This window comes from Leguminivora glycinivorella, chromosome 10, assembly GCF_023078275.1.
Source record: "Leguminivora glycinivorella isolate SPB_JAAS2020 chromosome 10, LegGlyc_1.1, whole genome shotgun sequence".
Lineage (NCBI taxonomy): Eukaryota > Metazoa > Arthropoda > Insecta > Lepidoptera > Tortricidae > Leguminivora > Leguminivora glycinivorella.
In genome coordinates this window covers 9,721,746-9,734,703 of record NC_062980.1, presented here as the reverse complement: position 1 = coordinate 9,734,703, position 12,958 = coordinate 9,721,746, and the positions used below count along the sequence as shown (strand labels likewise).

The 12,958-nt window shown below is 38.2% G+C and overlaps 1 protein-coding gene across 7 annotated transcripts in view; it reads right to left on the bottom strand.

Annotated features, from left to right (window-relative positions):
* LOC125230634 (kazrin) overlaps positions 1-12,958 on the bottom strand; it is a 203,594-nt gene that overhangs the window by 40,173 nt on the left and 150,463 nt on the right. For all 7 annotated transcript variants that reach the window (XM_048135852.1, XM_048135854.1, XM_048135853.1 and 4 more), the window contains exon 5: positions 12,106-12,357. In XM_048135852.1, coding sequence (XP_047991809.1) covers positions 12,106-12,357 — 252 coding nt within the window. The remainder of the gene's footprint in view (positions 1-12,105; positions 12,358-12,958) is intronic.

Below are 12,958 nucleotides of genomic sequence, written 5' to 3'. Positions count from 1 at the left end.
ATTCGAAACTTCACAGGAGGGATCCTAAAACCATATGACTAAAGACGTGTTTCAGGTTTTTTGAAAATTTAACCCCTAAAAGGGTAAAAAGGGGGTGATAAAGTCAAAAAACTAATACGGGTATCGTTTTTACGGTTTATTGGGTCGCTGATTACGATAAATACAACGTTTTTAAAATCTAACGAGGCGGAAGTGAAATACCTGCTCCCCTGTTGTAGTGCGATGGGGTTTAAATATCAAAAAATATATAAAAGAAGAAACTGACTGACTGACTAACTGACATAATATATCAACACACAGCCGAATCCGCTGGTCCTAGAGATTTCAAATTTGGCACATAGGTTCCTTATATGGTGTAGAGGAGCACTAAGAAAAATTTTTCAAAATTCTCCTCTTAAAAGGGTGAAATGGGAGTTCAAAGTTTGTATGGGGAAACAAGATTAGTTTGACTATTTTATTCGAGCCTTCACAGGAGGATTCCTAAAGACATATGACTAAATACATGTTTCAGGTTTTTTGAAAATTTGACCCCTAAAGGGGTGCAAAGGGGGTAAAGTCAAAAACACAATATGGGTATCGTTTTTATGGTTTATCAGGTCGCTGATCACGATAAATACGAACGATTTTAAAATCTAATGACGTGGAAAAGAGATTTTCTCCCCTGTTGTTGTGCAATGGGGTTAAAATATCCAAAATAGCCATAAGTATAGCTTTAGTTTTCATCTTTACTTCTGGTTCAAGAGATTTCAAATTGACACGGAAGTTCCTTAGAGGAGCACTAAGAAAGGATTTTTCAAAGTTCACCTCCTAGCATGATAATTTGATGACAGGGGCAAGGACAGGGACAGGGACAGGGACAGGGACAGGGACAGGGACAGGGACAGGGACAGGAACGGGATAGGGATAGAGATAGGGATAGGGATAGGGATAGGGATAGGGATAGGGATAGGGATAGGGATAGGGATAGGGATAGGGATAGGGATAGGGATAGGGATAGGGATAGGGATAGGGATAGGGATAGGGATAGGGATAGGGATAGGGATAGGGATAGGGATAGGGGTAGGGGTAGGGGTAGGGATAGGGATAGGGATAGGGATAGGGATAGGGATAGGGATAGGGATAGGATAGGGATAGGGATAGGGATAGGGATAGGGATAGGGATAGGGATAGGGATAGGGATAGGGATAGGGATAGGGATAGGGATAGGGATAGGGATAGGGATAGGATAGGGATAGGATAGGATAGGGATAGGGATAGGGATAGGATAGGGATAGGGATAGGGATAGGGATAGGGATAGGGATAGGATAGGGATAGGGATAGGGATAGGATAGGATAGATAGGATAGGGATAGGGATAGGGATAGGATAGGGATAGGGATAGGGATAGGGATAGGGATAGGGATAGGGATAGGATAGGGATAGGGATAGGATAGGATAGGATAGGGATAGGGATAGGGATAGGGATAGGATAGGATAGGGATAGGGATAGGGATAGGATAGGGATAGGGATAGGGATAGGGATAGGGATAGGGATAGGGATAGGGATAGGGATAGGGATAGGGATAGGGATAGGGATAGGGATAGGGATAGGGATAGGGATAGGGATAGGGATAGGGATAGGGATAGGGATAGGATAGGATAGGGATAGGGATAGGGATAGGGATAGGGATAGGGATAGGGATAGGATAGGGATAGGGATAGGGATAGGGATAGGGATAGGGATAGGGATAGGGATAGGGATAGGGATAGGGATAGGGATAGGGATAGGGATAGGGATAGGGATAGGGATAGGGATAGGGATAGGGATAGGGATAGGGATAGGGATAGGGATAGGGATAGGGATAGGGATAGGGATAGGGATAGGGATAGGGATAGGGATAGGGATAGGGATAGGGATAGGGATAGGGATAGGGAAAGGGGAGGGACGGGGACAGGGACGGGACGAGGACGGGGACGGGGACAAGGATAGAGATAGGGACGGGGATAAGAATAGGGATTGGAGTCGGAATAATCGGTCGGCAATCGATATCTAGGCAGTGTAAAATGCAGGTGGCTCAGTGGGAAGGGATTAGTAAGTAGACATCGGCATCCTGCATCCGTAATAACTATTACATTCAATGTGCTGTAAGAAGATGTTTGCTTGCCTTTTATATGTTTACGTTTGCAATAAGTATAAGCAAAATGGAAAAAATTGTAAGCGATAATGCAAGGAAGTACTTTTTACCCTACCGACCATAGTGTCGAGATACTGGCTATGTGGGTTGTATGAAGTTTCCCCAGTATAAATATTTATATAGGTAAAATACATACATATTCGTACCTACTACCTACGCTGTGGTCGCTGTGTAACAATTCTACAATCATTGCAAGAATTTCTTTTAAAACAATAGTAATATGTGTAAGGTACAGTCAGCCAAAAAAGTGGTTTACCACTTTTCGATCAATAGAGTCGAAAAGTGGGAAACCACTTTCTTGGCTGACCGTACAGCAAATAGATCAGTTACAATGGCCCCCCAGTCGAGAATTGTCCCGCTTTACCTTAATCGAAATAATCGCGGACAGATGTACCTACAAAGAAACCTACGGATCCAAATGAAAATCTTATTTTTTGTAAACGTTTCAATAAGAATACTTTTATTACGCGGGCGAAGCCGCGGGTAAAAGCTAGTAAATATAATATAACTTTACTACTATAACAAGTCACTTTATCATTTAAGTCTCAATAAGTTGTCACCTGACCTGTCTGAAAAAGTCAGTAATTTAAGAAACATTTGGTAGAAATGCGTCAAAGCGAACAGGGAACACATTATTTTCATCCAGTATTAAGTGATCTGTGAATTTTTACTATCGTCCCACGCCTTCCAAAAACAAATCATAATTTACTCGGAACAGTCGGAACACCTTTTTGCAAAGGTGTTAAAACTTGAAGTCCTTTAAAGGACTTTGATTCTTCGTCAAATGTTTACGTCTTCATCAGTCTTTTTCAGTAATTTGTTTTTGCAAGTTTGAGCTCTTTCATAAGCCTACACCGTGTTTTGATGAGTAAAGTATCACGGAGTTGGGAAAAAGTAATTTAAATTCCGCAATCATAACTTTACGTATTTATAGGTTCTAATTTTTAGTTTGAAACACACAGTTTCCTATTACTTTCAAGTTTTTATTGACTACTTAACAAAACTTAAGTGTGCTCGATATGAACAAGGTTTATAATTAATATTACACACCGATATAATAGTGATCCGTTAGTGTCATACCGGTCTTGAATCTTATAAAATATTGTTCACATCGGGCCATTAGGTGAAGGTGCTGATGCTACCCTTACATATTTTATTGCAAGCTTTTAGACTTTTCTATGTTCAATAAAATGATTAGTTCCAACCTCCGCCGCTGGCATTAGGTAGGTACATGCCCATAAGATTACCAACATGTATTTGTGATAATAAACTTCACCCTTATAATAATAAGCACCCTGCCAAATATTATAAATAAAACGAGTAATTAAACAGATTCAAACAAATAATTTTACTTTGACACCTCCATTCAAGCTATTTCGGTTTAGATATTACAAGATAATATCCAGATATCATCGTTTTCAACAGCAGTCGTTAGAAGCCAGTGGAAAGTTTAACCACAGTTATTTACACGAGGTTTATACACCCACCATTAGACGGCGTATGAAAGCTTTAGTTTAAGGGGATAGGGAACGATCAATTCTCCGTATAAACTTAGTCCTCATTCTCCTCCCTGTATATTGAGATTATTCTAAATATGTTTAGACAATTCGATGTATTTTAATCATAGGTATGCCCTTACGACCGTTTGATTAATTTCGAATGTTTAAATATTATATTAGAACCATTTAAAAATTATGTTCGTTCTTAATTTTTGCATTCATAACTCCTAATACTGTGTTCCCCGAAGAGGTAGGCAGAACACATGAAACTACTCAAGTTTCAATGCCACTCTTGGCAATGTTAAAAGAATACAAAATCGTCTAATTGTAGTGACAGGTTGGTAGTTCATCGCCCTCATCACAATTGAACCCTCACACCACATTTTTACAATTTTGAAAAATAAAACAAAGACCTACGTATGCCTACGTCACCAAAATATATCAAATTGCATAGAAATATTCCCACCAAAGGAGTAGTAGTCCCAGTAAAAACATTTAGCTACGGAGGAAAATTGGCACAAAGTTTGTCTTAGAAAACAGTTTTTGGTAGTTACCTTTCGCCTAAGTGTGGCGTGCCGCGACAGTCATACAAATGGAATAGGTTATGACGACGTAAACATAGTAAACACGTGAATTTTTAAAAATAAAACAACGACCTACGTTACCAAAATATATCAAATTGCATAGAAATATTCCCAACAAAGGAGTAGTAGTCCCAGTAAAAACATTTACGGAGGAAAATTGGCACAAAGTTTGTCTCACAAACCGGTTTTTGGTAGTTCTCTTTCGCCTTAAGTGTGGCGTGCCGCGGCAGTCATACAAATGGAATAGGTTATGACGACGTAAACATAGTAATAACGTGAATTTTTAAAAATAAAACAACGACCTACGTGACCAAAATACATCAAATTGCATAGAAATATTCCCAACAAAGGAGTAGTAGTCCCAGTAAAAACATTTACGGAGGAATATTGGCACAAAGTTTGTCTTAGAAAACGGTTCTTGGTAGTTACCTTTCGCCTAAGTGTGGCGTGCCGCGGCAGTCATACAAATGGAATAGGTTATGACGACGTAAACATAGTAATAACGTGAATTTTTAAAAATAAAACAACGACCTACGTGACCAAAATACATCAAATTGCATAGAAATATTCCCAACAAAGGAGTAGTAGTCCCAGTAAAAACATTTACGGAGGAATATTGGCACAAAGTTTGTCTTAGAAATCGGTTCTTGGTAGTTACCTTTCGCCTAAGTGTGGCGTGCCGCGGCAGTCATACAAATGGAATAGGTTATGACGACGTAAACACAGTAATAACGTGAATGAATTTTTGAAAATAAAACAACGACCTACGTGACCAAAATATATCAAATTGCATAGAAATATTCCCAACAAAGGAGTAGTAGTCCCACACTGAGAGAAATTTGCATTGTGAATTTAACAAGTTCGACTTGTTGCGGTTTATCCGTTTGTATCAGCCAAACGTATGTTTAAAACAATATGTGTCAGGTTGTTTTTATAAAATCGACTTGTTGATTCAAATACATTGCCGATTCAAATGACAAGTAGCTTGTTGTTTGAACCAAAGAGCACGTAGGCGCTATTTTAACCAAAAAACTTGTTGAACGAACATGAAAACTGGTTGTATTTTCTCTCAGTGCAGTAAAAACATTTACGGAGGAAAATTGGCACAAAGTTTGTCTTACAAACCGGTTTTTGGTAGTTCTCTTTCGTCTTAAGTGTGGCGTGCCGCGGCAGTCATACAAATGGAATAGGTTATGGCGACGTAAACATAGTAATAACGTGAAAGTTTTCCCAGTCACGAACCCGGTGCGGGCCGGTCGAGACAAATCGATTTCTACGTACACGCATCGCTAGTGTTGGGAGGCCTCGGGTGCTTGTAGACATTGGTTAGGTCTTTTCAGTGTCACTAATACACAAGCTTTGTATTGATTTGTATAGAGGTAGTTTGAGTCCTGGGCTTGTTTAAGACTTGAGCCACTTGCGATGAATGAATTCATAATACAATATACAAAATCCCTTTTTTGTTCTTAGTATGTTTAAATAAAGCTATTGTAACTAAACCTCCGCTCACCTTACTTATTTACTTACTTACTTGACTAACCAACAGTATAGTTAACCCCCCTTTAAATATACCCCATAAATTTGGCCTTGTGATCGTCTAGCGTGAATAAGTAGAACCCTTCGATGTGAACCGCGATAACCTAGATCCTTTAATGAGTATCAGCTGTATTTTTGACTAATTTTTAAAATTTTATTTATTTATATTTTAAAGAAGAATAAAGGTTATTGTAGCATAATAATATAGTGTTATAGAAGAGTATTTTATCAGATTTAGGCCTAGAAAGTTATATGTGAGAAAATTAATGACGTGATGAAGAAATTTTAGAATAAAAGTTAGTGAGTGAAACATACATGAAATAAATATTAAAAAATATTTTGGTAATCATCCGCTACGCCTTATTAGTGGTCCCGGTTTGGGCAAGGGCTTGCGATTCGGTATGGGACCCCTGACCTGATCAAACCACTTTATCAGGATCCTAAGCAAGTAAGCCTGAAGGGCTATCTATCTAAAAACTAACCCCCTTTTTGTTTTGTCTCTTTTTCCCTAGCTAAACCCCCTTTCCCCAATACTGCTAATAGACCATAACTTCTCGATTTTTCTAATGTTTTATCGAAACACCGAGCAGTTGCTAACTTTTATAAGAACTAAGTCTACTAACTTTTCTAAGCTTTTGACTTTCCATCAGTGGACGGCGCTCGCATGCCACTGGGCCCTATAACAAACAAATCCTTTTATTCCAAAGACAGTTTGTTTCCCTAGCCAATTTGATAGAATTTACCTTGAAAAACTAGTTAGCAACACTAAGTGTCCCGCAGCCACACCGAAAAATCAGAAATTGCTACCACAATTATTAATTTCACTCAAATAAATTAAGTAATAAGAGTTTTATAAATTACCAGTTTTACCACATATTTTAAGATAGTAAACACCACATTTAAAGTCCATTAAAACCATATAAATACACGCCTATCAATTATACTTCAAAACCAATCGTAAAACAGCCCTAATTTCATAGAAATAGTGTGTGACGCTACCCTAATCCTATTGTTTTCCCTACTCTAACATATCTGAAACACAGACCCTCACTTACCATAGATCTTGTGTTCAGAATATGTATAAGTGTATCCCTACTAGAACTGTACAGTTCAGCCAGCGAAGCTGAGATAGGCAACCTATAGGCTTGTGTCGGTCAGATCCCCCCCTCTGCTCTTGCCCGCGGGCTAGGGTAGCAGAGAGTAGATCGCCCTATCCGTGTATATATCCAGTATTCTAGGACACACCAGTACCAGCCACATGGGAGACCCAGCTTCGATCAACTTTACTTAGATGTGGATCGATCACAACCGAAATCCCCAGCGACCAACGCCAGCATGGACTAGAGCACCGAGTAAATAAATATAAATATATATAGGACCCCAGCCTCAAATACTGCCGACTCCTGTGAGCAAGGATTACTCCTAATGTCTTTCGTCAATCGTGAAAGTCCTCACTTCCATCTAACAGTTGGACTCTTTGAGACCGGTGAGAAAATACGCTTTTGTAAGTAAATAAAAGCGCCCAAGCCCTCCACTTGGAACAAAAAGACCCCTAAACGCCTCTTATTTGACACCGTAAGGGAAGAAGCGCCTAGCCGGACAACAGTCTGTCACAAACAATGATCTGGCTTATAACTTTCACAAAATAACCCCATAGAAAATTACTAAATTCAATTTTACTGACCAACTAAACAAACGAGTGAAGTTTCCTTTACGTACTATAATCTAAGCTTAGTTTTGCAAGAATTACTCCCTACAAAACCAAACACAGACTTATCTCCAAGCACCAGCCATACATCGACCCAGTCTTTGTATTGCTTAACGGCACTCATGAAACAAAGCACAGAAAACTTCACTATACACATCAATTTAAATGTAACACTACACTATAAATAGAACACTAAATTAACCCCACAACTGACAGTAAAGCAATTCCACCACAGGTCTAGATTCAACTGTACGACGATATTGTCCCCGCACAATCAATCAGAGACACAATTTCAAAGTTTACAATCACTTAGAATAATTTCCAAGTAAAAATAAACAGAGAAACAATAGCAGAACAACTTCACTCACCAGTATAACACACGAAAGCCAGAGACACTGTTAGTCTTGTGGATATTGTAAGAATGACGCGCGTCGGCTCGCTCCGACCCTTTTATAGCCTTTAATCCAGACATAATACGGACTGCAGACGTTTTGCAGACAAACCGCAGACTGCAGACGTTTTGCAGACATAATGCAGACGTTTTACAGACATAGCGCGGACTGAAGACGTTTTGCAGACACAATGCAGATGTTTTACAGACATAACGCGGACTGCAGACGTTTTGCAGACACAATGCAGATGTTTTACAGACATAACGCGGACTGCAGACGTTTTGCAGACACAATGCAGATGTTTTACAGACATAACGCGGACTGCAGACGTTTTGCAGACACAACATCGACAGAAAGCCATTAACTTGCGCACATAAGAAAAAGATCACAAGTGCTTTGTTTACACTCATACGCTCTACGCAATAAAGTTCACGATCATCACGCGGATGTTTGCTTATTAACACGTGCAGATTGCAGCTGTTTTAGAGAGAGACAGAGCTATTGGTATTGATACCTATGTAGTCCAATAGTGGAGTGTTCCGTAAATATTTTTACGTAAATATTATTTTGTGAAAGACTGTTTAAATCAATTTAGTAAGTGACTTCGCAATGAAAGATCTCATTTGTTACTTAATATTACGTTAAATGATATACTCAAGGAGTATAATAATCAATATCAGTGATTATTACCTCTCTGACTTGTAATTGGAACCAAGACGCAATATCGGAACGCCATTCGTTTGACAGATCAGATTGTTAGTATCCACAATCCATTCATGTGAATATAGTTTGTAAATAAGTTTTTTTCAATAAGTTGTGCATCGAATTATAGTGATTTCTATGACTGATGACGTAACTAAACATGTGATTAACCATCACAGATATTATTTGTTAAAATATTCAATGAAATCCCGAAGGAATTATGCACCAAAAAGTTAGCCAAGGAAAAGTTGATTTGCCGTAAGTTTTATATGTAATAACGAGTCCATTTCCTCGTCATAGACGCTTGTTCTGTTACACTATATGAAAGAGTTTTGAATGATTCACGGTTATTTTCTTTAGACTTATATTGACCGGGATATAGAGCGTGATTACCTTTTTGATTTTTGTCGAGCTCCCGATATTTCGAGTATTTCGACGCAGTTGCACGCATCATGATCACAGAAATCTGCGTCGAAATATCGGGAGCTCGACAAACATCAAAAAGGTAATCACGCTCTATATCCCGGTCAATATAAGTCTAATGATAAAGCTATATTATTTAATATACACTGTGATCTTTTAGGTTATCGTTTCAGATATACTTTAATAACTTTAAGTTATTAATAATAAGCATGCGTAATTGTGTATTCATACTGTATACCTATTAGAAGATCTCGAATTCTAGTTAGTATTACATATAATGATTTATGTGCAGCTGTATCAAAAGTGATATCTGTTCAAACCAGAAACATCACTAAGGAGATGAACTAACTAACATACTAACAGGTAAACTAACTTTCACAGCAAACCACGGCCGGCCATTGTGAAAGCTACTCGCATTGTTATTCCTAAAAATAAAGATGAAATAACGTTTGCAAGTGACAAAAACTCACATTAAACCGTTAAAAATAACCTTAATGCAATTTTTATGTATAACAAAATTAGATCAAATCTGTGATCTAAACCAAAACTAGGCATATTCCTCAACATATCATGGTGGATGTATGTAAATGTCCCAAATTCTGCAGCGTTTCTAAACCTAAATAGAATCGTACAAGACTCGCAGAGTTGAGTTCCCACCAACACTATCTGCCGCAGGTGTTCGCGACGCGCACTTCATTGTAGCTTCTCGCAATGAAAGAGACATATTGACTTCACCCGGCAATATCTTCCCGCTTCGGGTAATTATTCTCTTCAGACAGATCCTTTAATTTCCTGGCACAAATGAGAGATAACACGGAAGGGATATTGGAGGAAAAAAAATTTATAGATAAGATAGAATCTATTGAATATTCCTTGGCGGAAAAAATTAAGGGAATCTCACAAATTATCTTAGAGCAAATGAAATGTGGAGCTCTTGAGCCCGTATTATCGCGCCACGAAGCCGGTGCATAGGACCCACCGCGAAACACGTTCGACATGCTGCATCCCTGTCGCGTTTACGTATAAATTTACGAGTGTGACAGAAAGGCAACACGTTGAACTTGGTTCGGGATAGGCACTCAGATTAGTGACCGGCCACACCAGAGCGTCGCGTGTCTCGGGGCGCGCAACGGGCGTCCGCGCCACGCCGCTTCAGTGTAATTCAAAAAACGCCTCCTCAGTACATTTTGTATAGGAAAGACGTAAGGCGCGCCCCAGGTGGCGTGGCGGCGGCAACGCTGCCTTAGGGTAAAGGTAGATAAATCGTGGAGCGCCTTCCAATTTCACGTAGATCCCATAATTCTATCAACTCGTAGTCGGATAAATCTCATACATGATTTCGCAGATATTTTAGGAGGACAATTAGCTACACGATAATAGATATCACTTATCCACGTGGATAGACATCTGTCATCGAGACATATAAAAGCGTGACGGATGCACGTGGTGATCCATGATACGCCGGCAGATTATAAAAGCAGGCAGTGATCCTTTTTTATGAATCTTAGTATAATTTTTATTTAAAAGCGTACGAATTTGTTAGCACATTGTTTAAGTCCTACAAAATAAGTCTTGCTGAACGTAGTTCATTAAAGACGTACTAAAGGACTCTGAATTTCCGAATTTTTTCAAAATCTTCGATAAGCAACTTAGATACAATTATCTTAATAAGAAGAAGAAAGCTAATTTGAAGAACTTTTTGCGTGTTAAAAACTAAGAATTGCCGACCGTCTTTCAGAGCATGTGAATTTAGAAATAACATACGTCTATTACTTTTTGTTTTGTCCAATAAAGTTAAGAAATAATCTTGAAATAAATATTGACCGACACGCTCCTTATAATGAGAACTGTCTAACCAACTGACATAACCATTTATCAAAAACGAACCTCAAATTTCAATTTAACGTTCAAACAACTTGTAAAAGAGCAGCTGAAACTTTTCCACCCAAATACATAATGAGAGCGTGCTTAAGCTTTAATTTTAATTAAAGATCGCTGGAAGAATTAAATGACAAATTACTTACAAGGTGGAGGAAAAGTTATTCTTTAAAAGTTGGTGGTTGTGCAGTTAGACGGTAAATGAGCTTGCTCCCCGGGGCTACGGGCTCATTAGGGGAGGGGTGCCGCCGACGGGACGTATGGATGCTTGCAGAACGAGCAACTTATTCATCTCACAGTGTTATGAAACAATGCTTGCTTGGCATGATTTTATTAAGATTTGACATGAACTATCAACTTTATGGCGGAATGAAGAACGGAATACAATCCCCTTTCATCTTTAGGATAGCATATTGCTCTGAGATTGATAAGTACATGATTGGAAGTGCACGTAACAATGTAAGTACTTACGTAATATTATGTAATGCATGTATAAAATAAATGTAACATTACATTAGCAATACCTACCTACGTTTTTCTTTTTTTTTTTCAATATATTTTTTTTCTATTCTTGATCTCTACTCTTTTTTATTACAGAGCGATTATTGAATAATTTTAGAAGTACTTACTCATATTTGACGAAGTAAAACAAGACCGCGAAAAGAGATGTTTTGTCTGATATGTGTGTCTTGACTTTAAATACTATACATGACACAGACGTGTCTAATAAGTACCGTAACGAATGTAACTATTCCATTTATAATTATACAATGTACATAGGTACTACGTATATGAAAGGTGATTCATTGAACCATATCTGTTTTGATGAGATCTTCCGGAAAAGCGTTCCAAGTGTTCCAACGTCCTATTAAAATCGTCGGCTAGTGAGGAATTACGAACAGTTTCCAAACTCGCTCTTTCGACGGCAAACCGACTCCTTTTTGCCAACTATTATCCCTGGACTAGGGGTTTAAGATAAACAAAGAATGGAATTGTTGAATCTTGTGAGGTAAGTCTTTAAACCATTTTCTTGCTAAGTCTAATAATATTTGTCATTTTTCTTAATTTTTGCCTTCATAGTTTGGTACCCTTTGGACTTGTCATATTTATTATTTAAATAAAAACGGATTTGTGCTAAGTAATAAACCAAATATTTATTTCTGGTCTTATCTTAATATGATTTCTACCAAAAAAAAATTAAGGACTTACCGCCTTCAAGAGTAGCAGTAATATCAGCTCTAGGTTCCGGCCCATCACTACTTCTCCCCGGCGACGTCGCGTCAGGTAAAGGGACCTCTTCTTCAGAACTATCCGCTGGGTCCAGAATATTCCTTTCACTTGCATTGCTATTCCCTTCAATACCAATTTCGGCATACGTCCCGCTGTCACTCCCGTTCTGCGTCGACCATTTGATAGGTGACTCAAGTTTTCCATTCGCTTGATTTTCTTTATTGTCATCATCTACAACAAAAACACAAACACATTGTTACTTTACTATAAATGGAATGTCAGACGTCATTTTTAACAATGCATAAGGTGCAGCGGAATGGAAAAATAATGACTTAAAATAAAAACAAGAGATAGCAGACAAATGAACATCGCCTTGCTGGCGTATGTGAGGATTATTTTCTTTGGTCGAGTGTATGTGGCCAGTCTGTTGTTTCAAGGCGGCATTTCAGTAAAAAGACGTTCTTTCAAAAAGAAAACGTGATGAATGATGATATGAACAATAGATATAAGAAGAACATTTTGTGCAGAATTTCGTTACATTCGAGAGAAATGTAACACCTTTTGTATACCTCGTATCGCATTAAAGTAATTCATTCATTCATAATATTCGATTTTTAACTAAAAATAAATAGTTAAGGTCTATTTATAAAATTTATATTAAATATATATTTCGCCATCTTGTATCTCAAATCTCCATAGTATTATCCTTTTAATATTGCAGATAAACCGGCGAGTCTTTGATCAATTCCCTTTGTTTTGGATGATCGTAATCTACAAATCTATTACAAGGTTTTGTCGTCCTTCAAGGGGAGCGAGGGGCAAATCGGGGCAG